Raw genomic sequence first — 23737 nt, forward strand, 5'->3', positions numbered from 1 at the left:
TGAATTAAAGCTGAATAAAGATGAATACGATATCAAAAGATGTAATAAAAGTATGAAAAGATTTTTTGCCTTAATAAAGTGAAATTCCTGTCTATTTTTCAGGTTTGGGCTCCATTTTGTTTGCAATTAGCATTGATAAACCAGAACTGAACCATTGTAGCAGTTCCAATTTGGCAAGCAATAGCAGTATGCCTCATGCTGAACCAGTCATACCTCCTCCGGTTAATGTTCCAGGTAAGTTATACCAATAAATAAACAAATAAATAGAATTTCACTGTCTTTCGACATTACAGATAGAGTACTAGAGTCCATTTCAAATCGTACAGTGGGCTATTACCATATTCTTACGCATTGCTTTATTATAACCATTATGGGTTGCTCCTTTCTCAATTGTTGCCATGATTTGTGAATCAATGTGATAAACTAATGTTTGTATTGAAATTTTTCAATAATTAATTGTGAATCGATCTCTCTTGCTATTATCCTTAGAAATCTATTTTATCTATTTTTGAGAAGACGTATCTACATTTTAGAAACCTCAGTATATGATACTTACAACACAAGTGTGATAATCTCTTCCCAAGAATAAAGTAGTTATTAGTGTCTAAACTACTTTGATTTAGGGCCGCCGCAAAGTAGACCTACGCTAATCCACGAAAAGCAACCCATGCCGTGGGATGTTTTGTAAACCATTGCTAGGCTTCTCCAGACATTTGTGTAATGATAATAATACAGTCATGCAATGAATAATCCACTTGTCAGCTGATTGATTATGAATAATTCCATAGCAATGGTTTACAAAACATCCCACGGCGTGGGTTGCTTTTCGTGGATAGCGTGGGTCTACTTTGCGGCGGGCCTTAAGAACATAGAGGTTGAATGGTTTTTGATCAATTGTATTGAAAGTAGATACCTGAAATTTGTTTCTTCTGCTATATTCCATGCTACTTTGGAATATCATGTTATCTTGCGAAGAGATAGGGGTGCCATAAAATAATCTCTTCATGTCACTTGTTCCATCATTTGAAAATCCTGAAATAAATGGAGATAATTTTGATTATATTTATGAATGATAATATTTTACTGTGTGCTAACAGTAGGATTAGACTAATACTAGATTAGTTTGGTTGTGATTTATTGATTTTCCAGTTTATCGCATGATAGTTTGACATCTTTTGAGACCGGACTCGCATCTAGTTTATTGTAGCTGTATCACATTGACTCCAAATAATTACACTTAATATAAGTATTACAGCAACTTATCTCGACTGTAACTCTTAAGATGAATGCAAAAGTAGTTGAATGGTTGCGTCTATTGAAACTATTAAAAATAACTGCTGTTATAATTCTGAAATTGAACTTTGTCGACTATATTTTTGTATTTTTCATAGGCAGAATAAAAATACATTATTAGAATAACGGCAGAATAATTCATTTTATTTTTCATACGGTATTGCTATGAAGATGGTTCAATAGAGGTTGCCAAATTACATTATTTATTCAATATACTATATTCATTTTGAATAAATTTCCAGGTGCTAAAAGAAGTGACGGCAGACGGAAAAAGAAGATTTCGCCAAATATAATCTCGTTTGATGACGATGATGATTTTGAAGTGACATCGACCTCACCTACTGTTCAACCGGTTTTGCCTCCACCTACCAACGTCAGTTTTTATCAATTTTACTAATCAGTCATGTTGATGATAATGAACTTAATAGCATGCTTCACTAGCTGACGTAAAGTTCTAGAGGATCTGAAATGTATAATATATGTGTGCTACCCTTTTACCTGATGATAGTCTCCCTAACTTTTCCCTAACAGCCAAAAATAGAAAGAATATCTAGATAACTTGAGGTGTATTTCAACCCATGTCCTTAGTTCTATTATTAAAAAAACAAACAAACATTTATTTCAAGCAATAGGTCTATCATTGTACAGGCTGCGGCAGCGAAACTTCCTTTTTCTAAATGAATAGAACTCATTGTATGGATCAGAAAGTTTGTATTATTTTTTGTAATGTAGACACATATATAAAGTTTTGTTTCAATTAGTTTTGAATATCAAATCAGGTAGGTGACGTCCCAAATTCTCCATACACTGAGTAAGTAAACCGATTTCTGTCGTTTGTCATGACTGCGTCCAGCATTGCATGCGTTATTTTAGCAATTTATTCCCTGATATTGGTCTTCAAATCTTGTAGGGTTACTTAAACGATGGATTTCAAAAGCCCCATAGAAAAAAAATCAGAAGGGTTCAAATCGCGAGATCGGGATGGCCACTCCAATGAGGCGTCCTGAAACGTGTCCCTCAATTGAAGTCACGTTCTGAAAGTTCCACAAAAATTGCCATCTTGTATGGATGAAAATGAAGATCATCATGAAGAATTTGTCTCGAATAAAAAAGGCTAAGAAATTGTCGAAAACCACAGATTTTATTGATAGTTAGAAAGACCGGTTTCCTTTTTTACACCATTGTCAATCTCTGATACCCAGTTTATCAGAGATTGACAATGGTGTAATAACCGAAACCGGTCTTTCTAACTATCAATAAAATCTGTGGTTTTCGACAATTTCTTAGCCTTTTTATTTAATATGTTTGCACGCTGAAGGCTGTGGTGATCGCAACTCTCACTGCCTCAACGTTCTCAGGTGACCTAAAGGGCCGAGGGACTTCAGTTCTTCCTCTTGTCGCACTTGCAGTTTGTCTGAACGTAGTGACCCACGTAACAGTTGATTTCTGCTCAGGGACAGTAGCCAAAGGGGCTAAATCAAAGCGATTTTGGAATGCCCGCTTGGTTGTGATGAAAAAACATCCGCTCGAAAAATATGTCTCAACGACAAATGCACGCTTCTCGTTGTTACAGTGCATGATGGCAACTGAACATGTCGGGAAGAAAACTTTATGGTTTGGCCTCTCTAATGAGACCAAATTCGCTCTACTACGATATCAGCTGATTGAATGGCGTTCACTTCAAAAAAGGAAGTTTCGCTGCCGCACCCGTTACTTTAATTTGAATAATTATTTTAAAAAAAGGAAACATCAATCTCAAGCTATAGGTCTATAATTGTATTATCTTCTTAATTATTTTTTTATTGTATTACAATGGCATCATGGCCGAAACATGTCGTAAATAAACTATTTTCAAAAAATGGCTACTTATATTTTTATTTTTATGTCCATGTCTATCATTGTACTTTCATTTGAATAATAATGTGTATCTGTTTTTTTTTGTTTTGAACGATGATCGTCCGTTGTTACCTGACAAAGAATTAAATTTATTTGTTGTTATTTAACAGGATGCCAACCAAGCCATAACTATAGGAGTTGACTGTCTGGAGTCTGAAAGCACGGCCGATATTGATTCCGGTATTGCCGACTCAGAAAACGAACTACAAAGGTTAGTTCTACTGAAAACAAAATGCTGTAAAAAGTTAATGAATTGACTCGAATAGAGTAAATAAATATAGAATGTATTTTTCTCGCTATTCAATTATTCCACAAAAAATGAATCGACATATAATCAAAAATCTGAACCTTTGAAAGAATAAGACGTTGATGTTGTCAATACCACTATATTTGTTCAAAATCAATTTAAATTGCACAACCAGGTTTCATGAGATGTAGTTCAGCTGAAGATGCGGTAGGTGTTGTCATGAAACCTGGTTCTGTGATAATTTAAACTGATTTTGAACAAATATAGTGGTATTGACAACATTAACGTCTTAGTGGTGTCTCGCTTAACAACATTAATGGTGTCTCGCTTTTGCTAGCACTTTGACTTGTCTGACGCCGTTGAGGCCAACCAGACGTAATATATATCTATCTATCTATCTATCTTGGTGCCGGTTGCACAAAAGCAGGTCAAATTTTAACCGTGATTAATTCCATGAGAACCAATCAGAAAAGCCGTCTTATCAAAAAGGCCTTCTCTGATTGGTTCTCGTGAAATTAATCACGGTTAAAATTTAACGGGCTTTGTGCAACCGGGCAAATCTTTCAATTCTGGAGAAATAATCACATCCCCTTACAATAAAATTATTAAAATCTGAACCTTAATAGTAGGAACAATTGGACATAGATCTTATCGGAATTTGAAGTCATGGATGGAAAGTAATAATAATTATTACTTTAATAACAACTTTAACAACAATTGATTATTAATTGTTGGCTGTTTCTGTTTGCAGTGTTGGTCTGCGACCTGTGACCAATAGCAGCGTGGGAGAACTGATTCCGGTGGCATTAAGTGAGGAGACTCACTCTTCCGAAGATTCGCTCTCTGTTCCTAGCTTTTCTGAGGTCAGTTATACTAACCAGGATTCTATTTTTTTTAAATTATCACATTCTGCGCAAACAAAACAATAATCATTTCATTTAACCTACTCTAGAACGCCATAGTGGAGTAGGTCAATTTCCACACAGAAAACACTTAACATGTAGAGGACACATTATAAGATTTTTTATTGTAACCAACTATTGTATGTAATTGTAAAATATCTAATATTTTCTGTAATATTGATGTATTAGTCTTTTTGTGGGGGGAGGGGGAAATAAACATTTATTTATTTATATTGGTTGAATCTCTGTTATACCTCTCAATAATTCTATAGAGAAGAGATGCATGCTATTTTTCCTCAATGACTATATTAACCATAACTCTTAGAATATGATAATTACATAATTTGCATCTAAAACAATCTGAATTTCGTCTTTTCGGTCCCAAAATTTTATATTTTTTTCAAAGTTTGGAATTTTCCAATTATTTGTAAGTAATTTAATTCTATCTAGAAGTATTTTTTTTTAAATGATTTTCATGTCTATGGATTGTAAATGAAGTGTGTAATTGAAGCATTTTGAAGTGACACATAACCTCTAGCTACATTTGGACTGTTGTATAAATTAGAATTGGAACCGTTTTGGGCGTAAGTTAGCCTGTGGTACTTTTCTGTAAGTTGTATAATTCTGAATGATTGAATAACCGAATAAATAAAATAAATTTTGGTTGTTACTCAGCTATACCGTTTATTTTTGTTGAAACGATTGAACCTGGCGACCGACTGTCACTTCTGATTAAAATAGAAATCAAGTCGCTAACCACTTGTTATATAAATATAAACATACAGTTAAAAACCATTGCTGTATTGAAGATAATGAATTTTGACATTTTTTGTTCAATCTGTTGTAGGATAATGAATGCACAGGCATAGTTGAAGAAGTGGCAGCTGTTGTATTAGTAAGTGGCGGTGAGGAATCCAATTACGCGGATGGTAACTATAACCAATTAATTGTGATATAATGTCTTGATAACAAAGAAGGCGGTAACTACACAACAGGTGTCATGATTGATCTTTTCAAAGCTTTCGACTGCATGAATCACAACTACTTCTGAAGAAGTTAGTAAGTCTAGGGATATGCGGTAAGAAAATAAATTGGTGGAGTCGTATCTAACTGATCGTTACCAGTTGTTTCCATCCATAGTGATCGTCATGGTATTGCATCATCAGATCTAGTTAAAATGACATCAGGAGTGCCTCAAGGATCTATTTTGGGACCTCTTCTCTTTATTCTGTACATAATGATATTTCTCTTGCAGTTCCACAAAATAAAATTACATTATATGCAGATGACACCTCCTTAATTTTTCCGATTGCAATTTAGAAGAACTGAGAAAAAAAGGAACCTACTATCTAACAGTTTAGCTCAATATTTTAATTCTATTTCCCTTCAGTAAATTCAAAGAAAAGTCGACTCATAGATTTCAGCCTCAGAAAAATCATATAGAACCTAAATTATACATTGGCTGTGATCCTGTAGAAAATACAGACTCTGTTAATTACTTGTCTAGAGATAGATTCAAAATTTTTATGGGATTTGCACATTGAAAAACTAATTAATTCTGTGAGTAAGGGGCTGTTTGTTTTGAGAAATATGGTGAGATTAGTGCCCGTATCAGTCTCAAAAATGGTTTATTTTGCCTTATTTTATTCACATGTGTCATATGGTATCGGAGTTGTGGGGTGGTTGTGCTAAATACACTTCCAAAAAATATTCAGGCTTCAAAAAAGAGCAATACGTTACCTGGCTGGCCTCAGTTTCAATGATTCGTGTAGAGATGCTTTGTAGACTTGAAAATTCTAACACTCCCATCAGTTTACATATATAAACTCTTGATTTTCACACATAGAAACATTTCCACATTCAAAACACAGGCTGATTCACATAACTACAACACAAGGGGGAAAAATAGACTAGCCATACACACACACAGATTGAAAATTCTGAGAAATACCCACCTATCTCGGAGCGAAGTTACATAATAAATTACCCCTGAATTGCAAACCTTGTCTGACATTAAAAAATTCAAGAGAGATTGTACACTCTTCTCATTTCAAGGCGGTGTATAGCTTGGAAGAATTAACAGTTTTTGTCTTGACTAGTTATAATTAAAAGTAGGCTAAATACTGTGTAGTCTAGAGTTTTAAGAATTGTGACATTTTGTAATATGTATTTGTATTGCTGCTTGTGACGTATTCAACTGTATAATGTTCACATTTGCTGTGTTGAATAAAGAAATATTATTATTATTATTATTATTATTATTATTTATTATTATTAATCAATCATAATTGATTAATCATGTATTTCTATATATTTTTTCTTTTAACATTATTGCAATTGCTCATTGTTAATCTTGTATTGTTGTATTTGTGAAGGAGACACATTAGGGTAACCTGTTGTCTCCATAAATAAATAAATAAATAAATAAATAATTATTTTAATAAATGACTTCACTTGTATGGGCTAATGTTTTTTAAAAAAATATTGAAAAACACAATATAAAAAACACAACTAGTTGTTTGAAATATTTTAAATAAAAGTGTACTTTATGTTTCTTTATATTGTGTTTTTTAATAACTATTTAAACCCTTTAAATAGGGTTTGTAACCCCCTTTGTAACCCAGTGCGGCGTACATGTCGCATAGTTTCAAACGCTTCTATTTCATTATAATCAGATGTTTCCTTCTCTTTCCCACTGTGCTGTGAAAGCTACAATCATCTAGTTTCAAAATACACCGATAGAAAGCAGTTTGCATTCACTGCCTTTGAAATATCAGTTCTCATTCCAGTCGTCGCATATGATTCACAGCTGTTCTCAAAAGTCCAACTTTACAAATTATAAAAATAGTAATACAGTAAGGTTAGAGACTCACCATGTCTGGTACAAGAAAGCCACGGTCACTGAACTCATGTAACGAGTTCAGATGGTAGTTTTTTCAGTTTGTGTTAGAACTGAGCAGCAGATAAACCTCTACCTGAAACAAGAAATTTTCATCAACTTTTCAGGTACCTAAAGTGAGGTCCATGTTATAATGGCAGTGGAGAAAGATAGGAGAACAACGTTGCCGATCCTCTGTCTTTTCAATGTCTTCTATAGACGGTAGCTGATACAGGTTTATTGATAAATCACTTCGCTTATATGGGCTACTTGATTCAAATAAAAATGTTGAAAATAGGTAATTTTCAACTTGAAACTTTAAATTTAAATTTTAACTTGAAAATGACCTTTGGTCGAAACTAGTCGTTGAAATATTTTAAAGTTTTTAATAAAAGGGTACTAACGTTTTATATTGTTTTTATTTTAGGTTTATTGATGTAATATTAACTGTTCAGAGTAATATTAAACAATCTGGCAACAGAGCGAAGCAAGAAAGAGATAGGGCTATCCGTTTTGTTGAATAATAGACAAGGATAGCAATACAATTGCTAATCAAACACTGCCATTATAACGAGAACCTCACTATAGTAGAAGTTTAAAAAGTATAATTTTTTTCTGGAAAATGTGGATCTCGAATACTTCTGTCTCTCTCATATTGGAAGTCCTTGCATCAGTCTCAGTGATGTGAGACGTTGAAAAATTGAATTGAATCTATATATTTTTAAATAAAACCAAACAATTCTCCCTATAAATTTAGAATATTTGTTTTTCAGATGGGGATGAGACCAGTTTAGAGCAGCAACTGCAGACAGAGAGGGGATTATGTGCAGCTCTTAGGGCGCAGCTCAGTGAATGCCAGAAGCGATTGCAGGATACTGACACTACCATCAACACACTCAACAGGTAATCTATTTATTTATAATAATTATAGTCAGTGATATTTCATCACTCACAAAAACACAAGTTAACACTTACTTAGTTTAATAATATTCAAGCTAAATTACACTGACTAATGATATGGAGTTATTGTTTCCTAATATTTCAACATAAATAATAGTCGTGAGAACCATTGATGGCTTAAATTATATACAGGGTCTTCTGAAAAAGGTGCCCATAAGCCAGGGGCTGATTCCTCACATCAAAAGAAGAAAAAAAGTTCTAATTGACATAGGTCCGAAAAAGCTTAGTTACTAAGCTATACAGGATGAAAGATTTCGTCTGAATTTCAATTCCCCTGCCCTACGGGTATTTGTTGGCTGTTAATTAAGATGTTAAATTCAGCGTACTTTATGTAAAATGAACTGAGAAATTGAATAAAACCATTTCCAGACCGTTAGCTACAGTAATGTTTAAGATATGTGACAAAATACGCGAAACTTGGTCCCGAAAAACAAGTTCCTTTAAGGTTTGAAGCAGATTTACCAAGGTATGTTAAATGCACAATAGAGAGCTTAACAGATTTTGTCCATTTTTCATGCGTTTTGTATGTAATAAGGGATTATTTTTTCAATGTTTGCTTTTGTATATTATAAACTTATTCTGCATCTTTCTCTTCAAAATTAAATTTTCTACAAGTTCTCTAAGAAAATATTTTGTGTATATTGTGCATTTAACATAGTAAATCTGCTTCAAACCTTAAAGGAACTTGTTTTTCGGGACCAAGTTTCGCGTATTTTGTCACATATCTTAAACATTACTGTAGCTAACGGTCTGGAAATGGTTTTATTCAATTTCTCAGTTCATTTTACATAAAGTACGCTGAATTTAACATCTTAATTAACAGCCAACAAATACCCGTAGGGCAGGGGAATTCAGACGAAATCTTTCATCTTGTAACTTGGTAACCAAGCATTTTCGGACCTATGTTAATTGGAACTTTTTTACTTCTTTTGATGTGAGGAATCACCCCCTGGTTTATGGGCACCTTTTTTCAGAACACTCTGTATATTCATTCAAGCGAGGTGGGACCTTCCCTCAAAGACTCTCCACCAACAAAAAGCCATACGAATTTACTTTTTCAAGATGAATTTCACGATTAACGATTAACTTACAGTATTTCGTATTTATACAGAAAATATTACGTTACAATGAATAGATTATGGCCCAGTTGCATAAAAGCCTGTTGAATTTCAAGCATGATTAAATTACACAAGAAACAATCAGAGAAGGATCATCTGAGAAAAAGGATTATCTGATTGGCTCTCGTGTCACTAGATCGGGATTAAAAGTTAACAGACGTTAGTGCAACCGGGTGTTGGACTATTCCTCTTATTTCGAATTTTTTTTTGTATCCGGCGCTACAGCCCTAGGTGAGCTCTGCCCTCCTTCACAACACACCTCCATTCTTCCCTGTTCATGGCTCTTTCCTTCCATCCTCTTACCCCCATCTTTCTCAGGTCATCCATCACTTGGTCCACCCACCTGTTCCTTGGCCTACCTTTCTTTCTTCTGCTGTGCAACTTGCTATTAAAAACAGACTATTTTCGGCATTCTAGCCTCACTCATCCTCATCACATGCCCCAACCACCTTATTCTTTGGGCTTTAATAAAGCGTACTATATTTTCTCCTTTTATTAATGCTTCTATTTCCTCATTTTTTCTTATTCGCCACTGCTGCTCATTAACCTGAACGGGACCGAAAATTCTTCTTAGTATGGATCTTTCAAAGATTTTTAACGCATTCTCGTCAGCCATATTCATCACCCAAGTTTCTGCCGCATATGTTGCCACTGGACGCACCAATGTTTTATATATTGTTATCTTGGTGCTCCTGCCGACCAACTTACTTTTAAATAATCTAACATTGGCATAGTAGGCCCTATTAGCTGCTTGAATCCTTTCTTTTATATAAGCATTATTACCTGTGGCATTTATTGGGCATCCTAGATACTTGAAGTTCTCTACACCTGCAAACTTTTTGTTATTCACGTAGATATTTCTTGGTACTCTGGACTTGACTGCTGACACACACACTCACAGATATTTACTCTTGTTCTCATTTACAACCAGTCCGACTTTTTGTGCTTCTTATTTCGAAATATTAGTGTATATTTATAATAATAATATCACACAAAGCTTAAATTACAGTATATCTGATGAAAATTAAGTAAAAGTTTCATATTCCAATTTCGTTGATTTATGAGATTATACAAAATTTCCATGTCTTATTTCACCTTTATAAAATGATTTTAAATAAATTACTACTATAGTCCGTACAACATTACTTCTGACTTGGAGGAATATGCGGCGCAGAGAAATGGAGGGAGATCAGTCAATTATAGTGATTAATAGAGTTATAGGTAGAAGCGCAGTTGCCAATTTGTCGATTAGAGTCAGTCGTCTGACTGCTCTCAGCTGTCAGACAGGAAACTTCGCATGAGTAGCATGAGCACATGAACAGTCACTAGAAGTTGGAGAGCGCTGGCCGGTTCATTACGGCAACACTACGTCTCTGTATCCCTCCCGCTGTATGCTTTTTCTGCTGTGCATGTCCCTCCCAAGTCAAAAGTTATTTTGTACGGACTATAAATAACTCATTTACCATCCATTACATCAATGAAACATTGTGATATTATTAAATCTTACTAATCACTTTGCAGTATTTCATTTACATTTTCATTATTTAGTTTTAAAATGATATTTTTCTTTTGTTTTAACTGGCAGAATTAACAATTATTTATCTTTATTTTTGTGTTTAAACAGGGAAAATGAGCTGCTAAAACATCAACTACGAAAATACGTGATGGCTGTGCAATCAATAGAACAAGATGAACGAGCTAGCTTATTCGAACAGAAGCTCGTACAGGTAATATTATTTGTTTTGATATTTAATGATTTAAACATTGAGACCCACAACTATAACTTTGAATTTTCAATACAACATTTTTCTAGATTATAGAGTTTTAAAATACCAAATATATTTAATTCATTCTAAGGTTTTAATCCTAAATCAAACTATTGGTAAATCACCAAACTTTATTAAACACTTCAACTTTTAACTTGTTAAGTCTTAACCTTCCGGAAGTCGCGCCCTACTCAATCACACGTGTAGTCGCGTGTTGTAATTTTACAACATACTATTTTTCATGTGTTACGTACAGTCGTACACTACTGTCAAAACATATTAATTGTATAATTAATATTTCCATCTCATTGAATTATTTTACGCCTATGACATTTGCATGATTACCTTTTCGTTGCCCAACTTAGACCAGTTATAGAATAGACACGCTGGGAAGTGTAGCCTCTGAAGCCTACATCTACTGCCATATCACCATATCGTGACGTCAGCATCGGATAGAAAACAATGTAAACAAACTCTGCAGAAAAGTTTTCTATCAGATAGAAAACAATGTAAACAAACTCTGCAGAAAAGTTTTCTATCGGATAGAAAACAATGTAAACAAACTCTGCAGAAAAGTTTTCTATCGGATAGAAAACAATGTAAACAAACTCTGCAGAAAAGTTTTCTATCGGATAGAAAACAATGTAAACAAACTCTGTAGGAAAGTTTTCTATCGGATAGAAAACAATGTCAACAAACTCTGCAGAAAAGTTTTCTATCCGATGCTGACGTCACGATATGGTGATTTGGCAGTAGATGTTGGCTTCAGAGGTTAGACTTCCCAGCGTGTCTATTCTATAACTGGTCTAAGTTGCCCAATAAGGTATACCAAGCAAAGCCAACAATTCCGTGTTATTGGTTCGTTGGCAGTCTCTTTCCCTATCATATATTTATATCACAAGTGATTAATAAATCAGTGAATTTGGAGCACAACCCACATCTCGTCTGTTTGTATTCTAAATGGGAAAGGAGCAGATTTGGGCGGTTTTATTTTTTGCTTGCTCTTCTCTTGGAGAGCCAATTAAATAAAATAATTTCTTTGTAAATTGTACAAGTGTACTGATGTCCTATGCTACTGAGGTCTCAAGAATTCTACCATTTTGATGAAATTATGATAAATCCTGATATGATAAATTATGAAATTCTATAATCTAATAATAATTGTTAAGGTGGCAGAAATGCACGGCGAACTTATGGAGATGAATGAGCGACTACAGCGTAGCCTGGTGGCGAAAGAATCACTCATCGAGAGGCTGCGAGCCGAGCTGGAGGGGGTGAGGGGACCCCTCCCCTCCGCACTATCATCCTCCACCTCCTCATCCGCCTCATCACTTGTTTCTCTCTGGCTGCCGTCGGTTTTTCTCAGTGGGGACACAGACAGTCATCACGTGTATCAGGTAATTCAAATTAAACCGTTTTGAAGTTTATATCTTTGTGTACAGTAAATTGTTCCAGTTCCAATCGTAAATTGTTCCATCACGTGACTAGTGCAAAATGTTCTCATGGAACGCCATTTCAAAATCGTTGCTTCAAGCTTTTGGCGCGCACTTATAAAGTTGATTTACACCAAAATGTGTCGTTTACTAGCTGCGTGAATGAAGAAAGGCTGTTTTACAAACTTACCGTCTAGAAAAGTGTGCATTCCATTACTCTCAAATTTTCTATAGAGAAAAATCCATTTAACGAATGGTTATCAAACATAATATTGTTGGTTATGTATTCTATAGCTATGCTATGGTAAACAAGCTATAAGCGCATGCGCAGAGAAGCAAGCAGTCTACAAAATTCAATCGACTGACGAGAGCTCGGATAGTTGGAACTGTAACAATTTACCAGGCTTCGACTGTGGGGCAGGAACTTGGAACTGGAACTGGTTTCTGGTACAGAATCTGTCAAAACTCTTCCCATGGGACGCGGAACTTTTTACCTGGTAAATTGAGAATCAGACAATTTACCACATTCTATTTGCACAGAACGGGCCCTTTATTTCACTGAGATAGTGATAGTAATTTATTTCAGTTAGGCTATTGCATTGTTTTTAGTTTAGGTTGGGTTGAGTAACGTAAAGTACAGTTATACGGTCTCACAACTTGATCCCTGGACCGATTTACCTCTTGCCTTGGCATCAAGACGCTTTGCTTAGCAATAATATTTAATCAACCATCTGAATTGTATCCTGCTATTTTAGTCAACCAGCAGCCTACAAGCCGTAATTTTATAATTACTAGTAGCTCTGTGAACAGTAGACCTCACGCAGTTTTCTCATCCTCAAGTATCTGGTGTCATCTGTTCACAGGCATCTCCAGACATCTGTGTAATGCATGTAATGAGTAATCCACTTGTCAGCTGATTGATTATGAATAATTCTATAGTCTGATTAATCCTATCTTCAGAGTAGATGATTATAATATAGTGATATCAGAGTATGGAGCGAATTCCTCTTCCTTTCATATTATCCTTGAAATGAAAAATTTCAAAGAACCTTGTGTATACATCGACGCGTAGTTGAAAAAGGAATATTCTTGCCGAATCTTATGGAATTCTATCATCGTGTTTGGTCGTGTTTATGCGTTACATATTCACATACTTACAGACAGATGAAAGAAAATCCGATAACCCAATTGAATTTTCAAACTAATAAAATTTTTAAGAACTATTAAATGAATGTTAAACCAACTTTTAAGCTACTAAACTACTTTACTCTTCATATGCACCATCCACATTTAACGCTAAACTACGATTATAATTTTCATTTATTTGTCAACAACAATCACAAACTATAGTGAGGTGCACGTTATAATGACAGTGTTTTGTTAGCAATGGTATTGCTATCCTTATCTATCATTCAGCAAAGCGGATAGCGCTATCACTTTCTCGCTTTGCTCTGTTGCCAGATCGTCTTTGGACAATGTAGATTTAATAATTAATTAACAAAATAATTCATCTTAATTATGAAATTTATTATGAAACTATTGAAATATATAAATTCTTGCTTAATAAAATATAATTGATTGTTTTAAACGAGATTGAACAGTTATTACATCAATAAACCTCTATTAGCTACCGTCTATAGAAGACATTGACAAGACAGAGGATCGGCAACGTTGTTCTGCTATTTTCCTCCACTGCTATTATAACGTGGACCTCACTAAAGACAATTTACCAATATAAAAATAAGAATACATATGGGTCTGAGTTGTTTCAAGTGACTCAAATTGCCGATATTTTTTTGAATTAGTTATGGTGTTGATTAAATTAGAACGTGCTCAATTATTGTCAATTTTATTGTTTCAGGTTCACGTTCGTATTTGCTCAGAAGAGTGGAACGTCTACAGACGCTACGCCCAGTTCTATGCGCTCCACAAACAACTCAAAAAGCAGTACCCCATTGTTTCCACGTTTAACTTTCCTCCCAAAAAGACAATAGGAAATAAGGTTTGTCAATTCATTATAGCCCTATTGCTGTGTGTGTGGAGTGATCCGTGGTCTAGTGGATAGAGTGCTTGCGTAGCAGCACAGAGATCCCGGGTTCAATCCCTTTCATAACCAAAAGTTTTTTAACCAGATCACTCTCGTGTTATCGGATGGGCACGTTAAACTGTCGGAAGTATGACAGTCGTAAGGCCCATTGACGGCTTGAATTATATATTCAGGCGGTGGGACCTTCCCGCAAGGGACTCCCCACCAACAAAAGCCATACGAATTTACTTTTTTTTAGCCCTATTGCTAGTGAATAAAATATTAATGTCATTAGCAATGTATCCACGAAAGGTGTAACAGCCAAACATTGATTCTACACTAAATTTGCAACAAAAAATGTCCAGTAAAATATTCCTATATCGACCTTAGTTTTTAAGATATATCGATTTTTCGATGTTTTTGAAACTAGAAAACTATCAGTCAAAATCTAATTCCAAAGACATGGTTGGAAAGAGGAAGAAATTTCCAATAAGATTTCTATAATTTGTTCCTTTGTTTGACGTTTTTGAACTTTTTATGAGCGTTCAAAGTTGAAACAGTACATTCGTCGAGTTCGAAGCCAAATTTCAAACAGTTTGAACGCTCATAAAACGTTCAATAACGTGAAATAAAGGAAAAATATATGAATCTTATTGGAAATTTCTCATTCTCTCCAACCATGTCCTTGGAATTATTATTTGTTTGATAGTTTTCTATTTATTGACGTTTTTCAAAAATATCGAAAAATCTATATAACTTGAGAATTAAGGTCGATATAAGAAAATTTTGCTGGACATTTTTTGTTGCAAATTTAATGTAGAATATATGGTCTTCGGCTGTTACACCATTCATGGGACACTTTGTATAAGACAGTGGGTTGATAGTTGTGAGTTGATCACATTATCTCTGATTGCGAAAGATTTTTGTTTTGCTGAGGATGATGCCCAAATGAGCTCTAGGCTTGTGCGTGGGTGATGGGATGGATGATGAAGAGATGATCAGACCTACAGCGTTAAGTGGATTCAGAATCACCTAACCGGGAAGTGATTTTTTAAGCTCATAAATTCAAAGGAGTTCGGCTCTTGAATTGGTCACCCTTAGAATGGGAGTTGCAGGCGCTTGGAGCTTAACTTATATTTTCGATAGCTTATGAGCGAGACCACATGCCATATTATATTGATTATCTTGGATCTGAATCATAGTTTATGAACATGAGTTGATCATAGATTATGAACATGAGTTGATCATAGATTATGAACATGAGTTGATCATAGATTATGAACATAAGTTGATCATAGCTTATGTACTTGAGTTGATCATAGATTATGAACATGAGTTGATCATAGATTATGAACATAAGTTGATCATAGATTATGAACATGAGTTGATCATAGATTATGAACATGAGTTGATCATAGATTATGAATGTCAAATTCAAATTCAATTTTATTAAGCCAAAACACAACTGGCCATGTCAGTTTTTGTTCGATAGCTTATGAGCGAGACCACATGCCATATTATATGGATTATCTTGGATCTGAATCATAGTTTATGAACATGAGTTGATCATAGATTATGAACATGAGTATTGAAAAATACAGGTATTAAATTACACAGGTATTGAAAAATACATGAAATAAATAAATAAATAGAATAAAAGAAACTTACAAAAATATTGCACGTCGCATAAATTATAACATTCTTCTACACTTTACATACAAAAAATAACTGTAATTTTACAGTTGAACAAATTATAACACCCTATCATTTAAAAACTCTTCAACACTATAATATGCCTTGTCAACCAGAAATGCATACAAATCTCTCTTAAAATTAGACCTACTTGACTTTGACAAATTTTTAGGCAGCTTGCTGAAAAGTTGCAATCCATAAACAATCGGACTCTTATCTGAAAATTTAACCTATGATGTTCAATGAATGGATTTCTACTACCATGTATAAAATATTTTTGAACATCTGAATTCTGTTTTAAGGTACCAATTCTATCTGCAGTGAAAAGTAGGACGCGATAGATATAAATGGATGGTAGAGTGAGCAGCCTAAGATCTCTAAAAGTGCTTCTGCATGGATGGATTTTCTAAATTTGCTAAAAATCTTACTGCACGCTTTTGCAGAACAAATAATCTCTGAATGTTTTTATACTTGTTGCACCCCAAAGCTCAACACAATACACCAGATGAGTGTTAATAAGCGAGAAGTAAACACTTTTAGCTATACTACTGTTTACAAGTCTTGCAATATATCTTAATACAAAAATGCCTTTGCTCATTTTATTAGCCACCTTATCAACATGTTCGTTCCAAGATAATTTGTCATCCACTGTCAAACCAAGCAAATTGACCACACTTGCACTCTCAATCATGCTATCGCTATCATTTATTGTGATTGCTGGTCCAAAAGGATATTTCTTTTTTAAGTTGAATTGAATAGCCTGGCTCTTATCAGAATTAACAGATAGTGAGCAGTTATTGAAATACTGTACAACCTCATTAGTGGATATGTTAGCAACTAACTCCAGCTGTTGAATACTGTTGTTGTAGAATAACAAGGCTGTGTCGTCTGCATAAAATGTTATATCAACATCTTTTGCTACTGAAAGCTGCAAATCGTTAATATATAAAACGAAGAGAAGAGGACCCAGAATGGAACCCTGAGGTACACCCCTAGTCACGTTTAATCTCCTTGAATTTCCAAGTCGGCCATCAGTGCAAACACTCACATAATGCAATCTATTTGTCATGTAAGAATCAATTAATTTCCCCATGAGACCTCTGATTCCAAGCAGATGCAGTTTTTCCAAGATAATCTTTTTATCTACACTATCAAAAGCTTTAGAAAGGTGTAACAGCACCCCCATAGTGAAATTTCCTTTATCAACCTCCTGAATAACTCTTTCAATAAAAGTGACGGCGGCTGTGATTGTTGACTTATTTTTTATAAACCCATTTTGACATTCACTCAATAATTTGAATTTCTGCAGATAGTTTATGATCCAATTATATATAATCTTTTAAAAAATCTTTGATAAGACTGGCAAAACAGATATAGTCCTGTAGTTAATCATATTTGCTTGATCACCTTTCTTAAATATAGGTATTACCTTGGCGATTTTCAAAGAATCAGGGAAGACTCCTGCTTGAAAAGCGCTATTCACAATGAAAACGAGAGGCTCGGCGATTACATCACAACATTTTTTAAGGACTTTTAACAGAAATGCTGTCATACCCAACACTATTTTTTTTGCTTCAAGCTTTTTATCACTTGCATAACTTCTGTTACATTTGTTGGACTTAGAAAGAAGCTTGCTAATCTATTTTTCACAGTTGGTGGTTGTGTATTATTTTGTACAGGCCTCCAACTACACTTTGGAACGGGAGCAATGGAAATGAAATATCTATTGAGAACATCTGCAATATCCATCGGCTCAGACACTTTCCTATTATTCACTTCCAGAACTATGTCCTTCATCAATGTATTTTTTCCTCCTCTAAATTCATTTATTATGTTCCAACTAGTTTTAGAATTATTATTTGAACTTGAAATAATATTTGCATAGTGCTGTTTCTTCGCCTCAATGACCTTATTGACATATTGCTGCTTAAGACGCTTCAAAAAATCCTCATCTACAACCAACCCCTCCTTGATCCTGAATCTTGACAAGTCTATAAGCGCCCTTAGCTGCTGAATCTCAGGATTTATCGACTCAAGTCTCATCCTAAACATCCTATTTTCATTTCTCTTACTGCGTTTTCTCTTTTTTTTTATTGGTGGACACTGAACACCAATATGATGCAATAGGCAGCTGGGAAAAGGAATCAAATTGTTGGTTCACATCAGACTTTTCATATAGAGAGGACCACGTTTCTCTACTAAGAGCTGCTTTCAAATTGTTCAAATTCGAATTGGAGAAATTATAAGGAAATGTTGGACGAGAGCCTGATCATCCTTCTTATCAGCTCTCCCCGAATCAAGATTTTGTATTCAATTTTTTTAAATAAGCGCAATATTTATTGAGTTTTTAATTTATTGTGATGCATTCTGCGATTTATTTAGAGTATTACGTCAAACTTCAAAATTTTCAAATCATTATTCCTGGACCGAAAATCAAGTGACGAAGCAGTGTCAGTGTTACATAACCTCAACTTTTGGACAACATTAACATTGTATCAAAATTTTTGGAGAGAAATAGTACAGGCTCAGCCTAGTTTTCCTCCAATGTCATAATGAATTATATATTCTATAATATAATTATAGTATGATTGAAGTTGAAGTTGAAGTTTTATTATTCTCAATAAGCTCAATACAAGAAAATGTAAAATACATGCATATGAAAAAAACAAATAAACAAGTTTATAATATACATAACTGCATAGTAACGAATCAGACCAAATTTAATATTACTTATTGAGAAAAATACAATCCAGCACGTAAGATGCAACTTACGGACCGCTGGAGGGAGTCTAACACACTATTTTACTAAATCAATAGAATGAACTGAAAAAAAAAGAAAAAAGAGAGATAAAAAAAACATTTATGGGCTGTAATCAAATAGGATATTAGTATTTAATTATTAAAGAGATGATGCTAATTAGAGAAAGCAAAAGAAAATCATAAAAATAGAGATTCAAATTGTGTGAAAAGATTAATTTATTGATTTATGTTGCGAAAAAAAAACGGTAAGAAGAGCAGGGAAAATACAAAAAAAAAATAAAGAGGAGAAAAATAAAAAGAAAAGCAAGATAACAGAATGCGAAGTTAACAGAATGGAAAGAAAATAGACGGATTAAACAATAATTATGAACAAAAACTCTAGAGCTTCGGGAGTGAGTGACAAAAGCCAAATTTTAATTAATCTCTTAATCTCATTTCCACAATTACATGCAGCAATGGCATTCTTGACCTCAAGCGGCAAAGCATTATAAAATCTAGGTGCCAGGAAAATGAACGTTTTACGAAAAAGAGTGCAATTGGGTTTAGGACATCTGACTTGGGAAGCCGCAGTCCGCCTGGTCTGTCGAAGTGCGGTAACAGGCTGACAGTAATCAATTGTCACACCTCTATTTCCACTTATATTGAAGAACAATGACAAAACCTTGAATACATATAGGAACCTAACAGGCAAAATTCTAAGATGACAGAACAGTGGAAATGTATGATCATCAAACCTACTGCCCATTATCAATCTTATAAAAGCTTTTTGAAGTTTAATAATTGGATCCTGGTTAGCGTAATAGGAGCTTCCCAACATGTGATTCCATATTCAATTTTGGAATGTACAAATGAAAATTAAAGTTCCTTCATCCAATTAAAATCGCACAAATATCTAATGCGATGGAAAATCATCAAATAGAACCTTAAAGACTTCTTTAGAGTTTCAATTTGTTGCCTCCAATTCAGATTTTCATCCAGTGAAAGACCCAACTGATTATAGTGCTTTATACAATAAATGAAAATGAAAAAATGAACATGAGTTGATCATAGATTATGAACATGAGTTGATCATAGATTATTAACATAAGTTGATCATAGATTATGAACATGAGTTGATCATAGATTATGAACATGAGTTGATCATAAATTATGAACATACGTCGTTGATCATACATATTTCTGCTTTTTGTGAGATTTTAATGATCGTTACCATATTCTTATTTCGAGCTTTGTTGTCTAATTTAAATTCGGGAGAGGGATAGCACAAGGTTCCCGTATTTTATCTCTTCCGATAATTTTGATGATGTGCTTCTTTGTAAAAGTAAAGAATAAATAAATACCGTTTTTGTGTGTTTTGTATAGGAAGCGAGGTTCGTAGAGCAGCGCCGTGACGGGCTACAACAATATCTGCGAAAAGTGGTGGACCAGCTGGTGCAGACTCAGCCAGAGTTGGCCACCCATCCATCCAAGCCACTGCTCATCTCGTTGCTGCCCTTTTTCGGGTAAATTAGATAATGTCTTATTAGATTTTATTGAAGTTTTAGCTCAAAATTTTATGGTCTCATTAGAAATTTACTTGGAATAATGTGTGTTTTAGATTTTGTTGATTCAAAACACTAAACATATTTTTAATTTAATTTTTTTTCTGAGCTTTAAAGTGTAATTTTTGGGGGGGGGGGGGAAAGAGTAAGAGACATAACCTCCTTTGCTTTAGTTTGCATAGTATGATTGGAAATAGGACAGTTTTAGCTTTTGGGCATGAACCGTTTTGGGCTTAAGTCTGTGGTACTTTTCTAAAAGTTGTGATTCTTAATAATTGAATGAAATAAATAAAACAGATACTGATAGATGAATAAAGTGATGAACCGTTTGTGCCTCTCCTCAAGTTGAGTATTTCTAAATAAAAAGTAGCAGAAATCACAATAAAGTACTGTACTGTTCCTCTAACAGTCTGTTCTAACAGACACCTTCTGTGTCACAGTATTTCCGGGTAAACTAAAATCTAGGCAGATTTCCACGTATCAGTATGAGGGTAAATGACCGGTACAGTGAACATATATGGTAGTTTCCAAATTAAGGTTTAAAGCAGTTTTGAACGAATGCCTGTTGTTTTTACCTGCATTGTGTCTATTGTCTATGAATAAATGAATAGTTATAATAATTCAAATCAAATCAAATTTTATTTCGCCACAAAAAAAAAAAATAATCCTCAATACAAAGTTAAAAAAAACATATTGATCAATATTAAAATTTACACGAAAAACAAAATAACATGTATGGCGCTGCCTGCAAAACCGAAGTTTGAGAGCTGGCAGCGAGTATCGATATTAATTTTCAATATAAAAGATTTCAATGAAGAAATGAATAGATGAAACAAGACTGAATATACATATGAAAGGAAATATAAATAAAAAGGAAAAGTAAATTCAAAAGTCTAATTTGAAGCACTAAAATATATAAGTAGCCTAATTACTGAATGATGAATTCCATTATGCGGCTTAGAAGATAAATATTACAATATTATTATATTTGTAGTCAGAAAAATAAATTAAAAATCACTGAGTAGAAGACAGAGAATGAATCTGAGAAAATATATTTGAGGTTTGGAAGAAAAATAAAAAAGTAACTGCAATAAAAGGAATATAGGATATAATTAAGTGAAGGTGGCATTTACTAGTGCATTATATGTGAATGAATTACGAGATATTCACTGACTTTATCCATTCTGCTATCTTTTTAATACTAGTTTTTGCTATTCGGCTGGGTTGCATGGGAACAGTTCAGGGTCTCTCCACACTTACCTACACTACACTGAAATAAGTCCCATCTCCCCATGTTGAATCTAAGCTACGAATCTGTCCCGATCACATTCGTAGCTTGGATTTACATTGGGAGATAGGACGTATTTCAGCGGAGCGTAGCCAAGACCCTAGGCCCTGTACACATGACGATGTTGAACGTCGCGTTTAACGCTCGGTTTTCAAACGCGCGTTTGTTACATACATGGAAGCAATGGGATCGTACACATGCAAACGCGCGTTTTGAATCAACGTCGGCAAAGCGCGGCGCTTGTAGTTTCCACATCAAGCACCGCGTTTGCAGCGCGCTTCGAGTTACTATACTGGGCATTGGAACGTACACATGCACTCAGTCGAACGCGCACTTTTGTAGTGAATAGGTGATCTGAGCCCTGATAAGCGATCAACTGTGGTGTTTTGTTCGATCTTGCCTTGTGTTTGCAATTGCAATTATTGTAAATCTGTTAAAATTACGATCTTACAATTGTGATCTGTTTGTGTGTGTACAATGGATGCGGAAGTTCAGTTTAGGTTTAGTTTAGTTTAATTTTCGTCATGTAACACTACAGAATCAAGCAAAACTTGGTAGTATATGACACGTCAAAAGTATTGAGTACAGTACTAAAAAAGTGATCATAAAATAAAGAAAAAAAAAATCAGAACATACAAAGGAGTTGAAAAAATAGCTTGCAAAAAAAATGCCTACACGCGCCAACAGTTGAAGCTTTCCTCTAAACTGTACGGAGATGCATCGATCAATTTAGCTTTGATTGCATTCTTAAACCTTTCTGAGCTCTCAATACATTTTATTTCAATAGGAAGAGAGTTATAAGCTCTTAATCCGCTATAATGTGGCCCTTTCTCTAAGCTTGCGGTTCTGTGTTGCGGGTACTGAAGATGAACTATCTGGTTCTATAGTGATGTCCACGTTATAATGGCAGTGGATAAAGATAGAAGAATACCGATGCCGACTCTCTTTATTAATTAATTATATTTCTACACTGTCAAAACATAATTGGCATCGTTGTGGACCTAGAAAAGGATAATACCACCGGCTTTGTCGAATGATAGACAAGGATAGCAAAACAAAGTTGATCAAATACTGTCATTATAACGTGGACCTCACTATAGTATTGTAACTATGATGGATATAACTCTCTCTTAATATCTTCTCGTTTTTCTTCGTCATAGTTGCAATTTCGAGAAAGTACAGTGCAGGAACTGTTAAAATTCTAAGTATTCTGAAAGAGTTTTTACAAGATTCATAAGGCTTCAAGTTGTCGACTATTCTGAGGTTTTTTTTTTTGCTTTTTGAAGACAGAATTGAGATTATTCTTTCCACTCCCCCAGCGTTTGCGTTTGGCACAGAATTGTTCATTGATGAAGACGAAAAAGAAGATGCATCTGGGACATGGAGTGTCCAGATTATAAAAATATAATTTGTTTCAACTCCATGTGTTCACACTGTGTACGCGGGTCCAACTGCCGGATGCCTGCTATCAGTCAACGCGCGGTTAACGCTCTCATATGTACGGTATCACAATTTGCTAACGCGCATTAAACGCGGCGTCTAACGCCGTCATGTGTATAGGGCCTTAATCTAGCACTTATGGGAATCATATTAAGTTGAGAATTATATTGTGTTAATATATTGTTTCAATGTATAAAATACATAAATAAAATGAATAAATATTCTCTCTGTACCAGACACATTACTGACACTAACATGTGTGAATCCACCTTCATGACATGATTTTCTTAGTGTATCCTTACTTACTTTACTTTAATTTACTTTTCTTGTTCGTCACAATTATTAAACTGTATTAAGGGAGCAACGATCCCGCAGTATATGACACGTCAAAGTTAAATCTAATATCTACCAACCCTCATATTCCAACACAACAGATCCCACATAACATACATCAATCAAACATTATTCAACAAGGAAGTCTGCTAACCTGTACGGAC

General features: G+C 34.4%; 1 protein-coding gene across 2 annotated transcripts in view; it reads left to right on the forward strand.

The window, feature by feature from the left end:
* LOC111048552 (sorting nexin-29) overlaps nt 1–23737 on the forward strand; it is a 47346-nt gene that overhangs the window by 23123 nt on the left and 486 nt on the right. For both annotated transcript variants that reach the window (XM_022334464.2, XM_039436098.1), the window contains exons 4-13: nt 103–234; nt 1536–1666; nt 3300–3400; nt 4188–4299; nt 5186–5267; nt 7990–8119; nt 10919–11021; nt 12230–12457; nt 14355–14495; nt 20334–20473. In XM_022334464.2, the coding sequence (XP_022190156.2) occupies nt 103–234; nt 1536–1666; nt 3300–3400; nt 4188–4299; nt 5186–5267; nt 7990–8119; nt 10919–11021; nt 12230–12457; nt 14355–14495; nt 20334–20473 (1300 nt within the window). The remainder of the gene's footprint in view (nt 1–102; nt 235–1535; nt 1667–3299; nt 3401–4187; nt 4300–5185; nt 5268–7989; nt 8120–10918; nt 11022–12229; nt 12458–14354; nt 14496–20333; nt 20474–23737) is intronic.

Source organism: Nilaparvata lugens, chromosome 10 (assembly GCF_014356525.2).
Source record: "Nilaparvata lugens isolate BPH chromosome 10, ASM1435652v1, whole genome shotgun sequence".
NCBI lineage: Eukaryota > Metazoa > Arthropoda > Insecta > Hemiptera > Delphacidae > Nilaparvata > Nilaparvata lugens.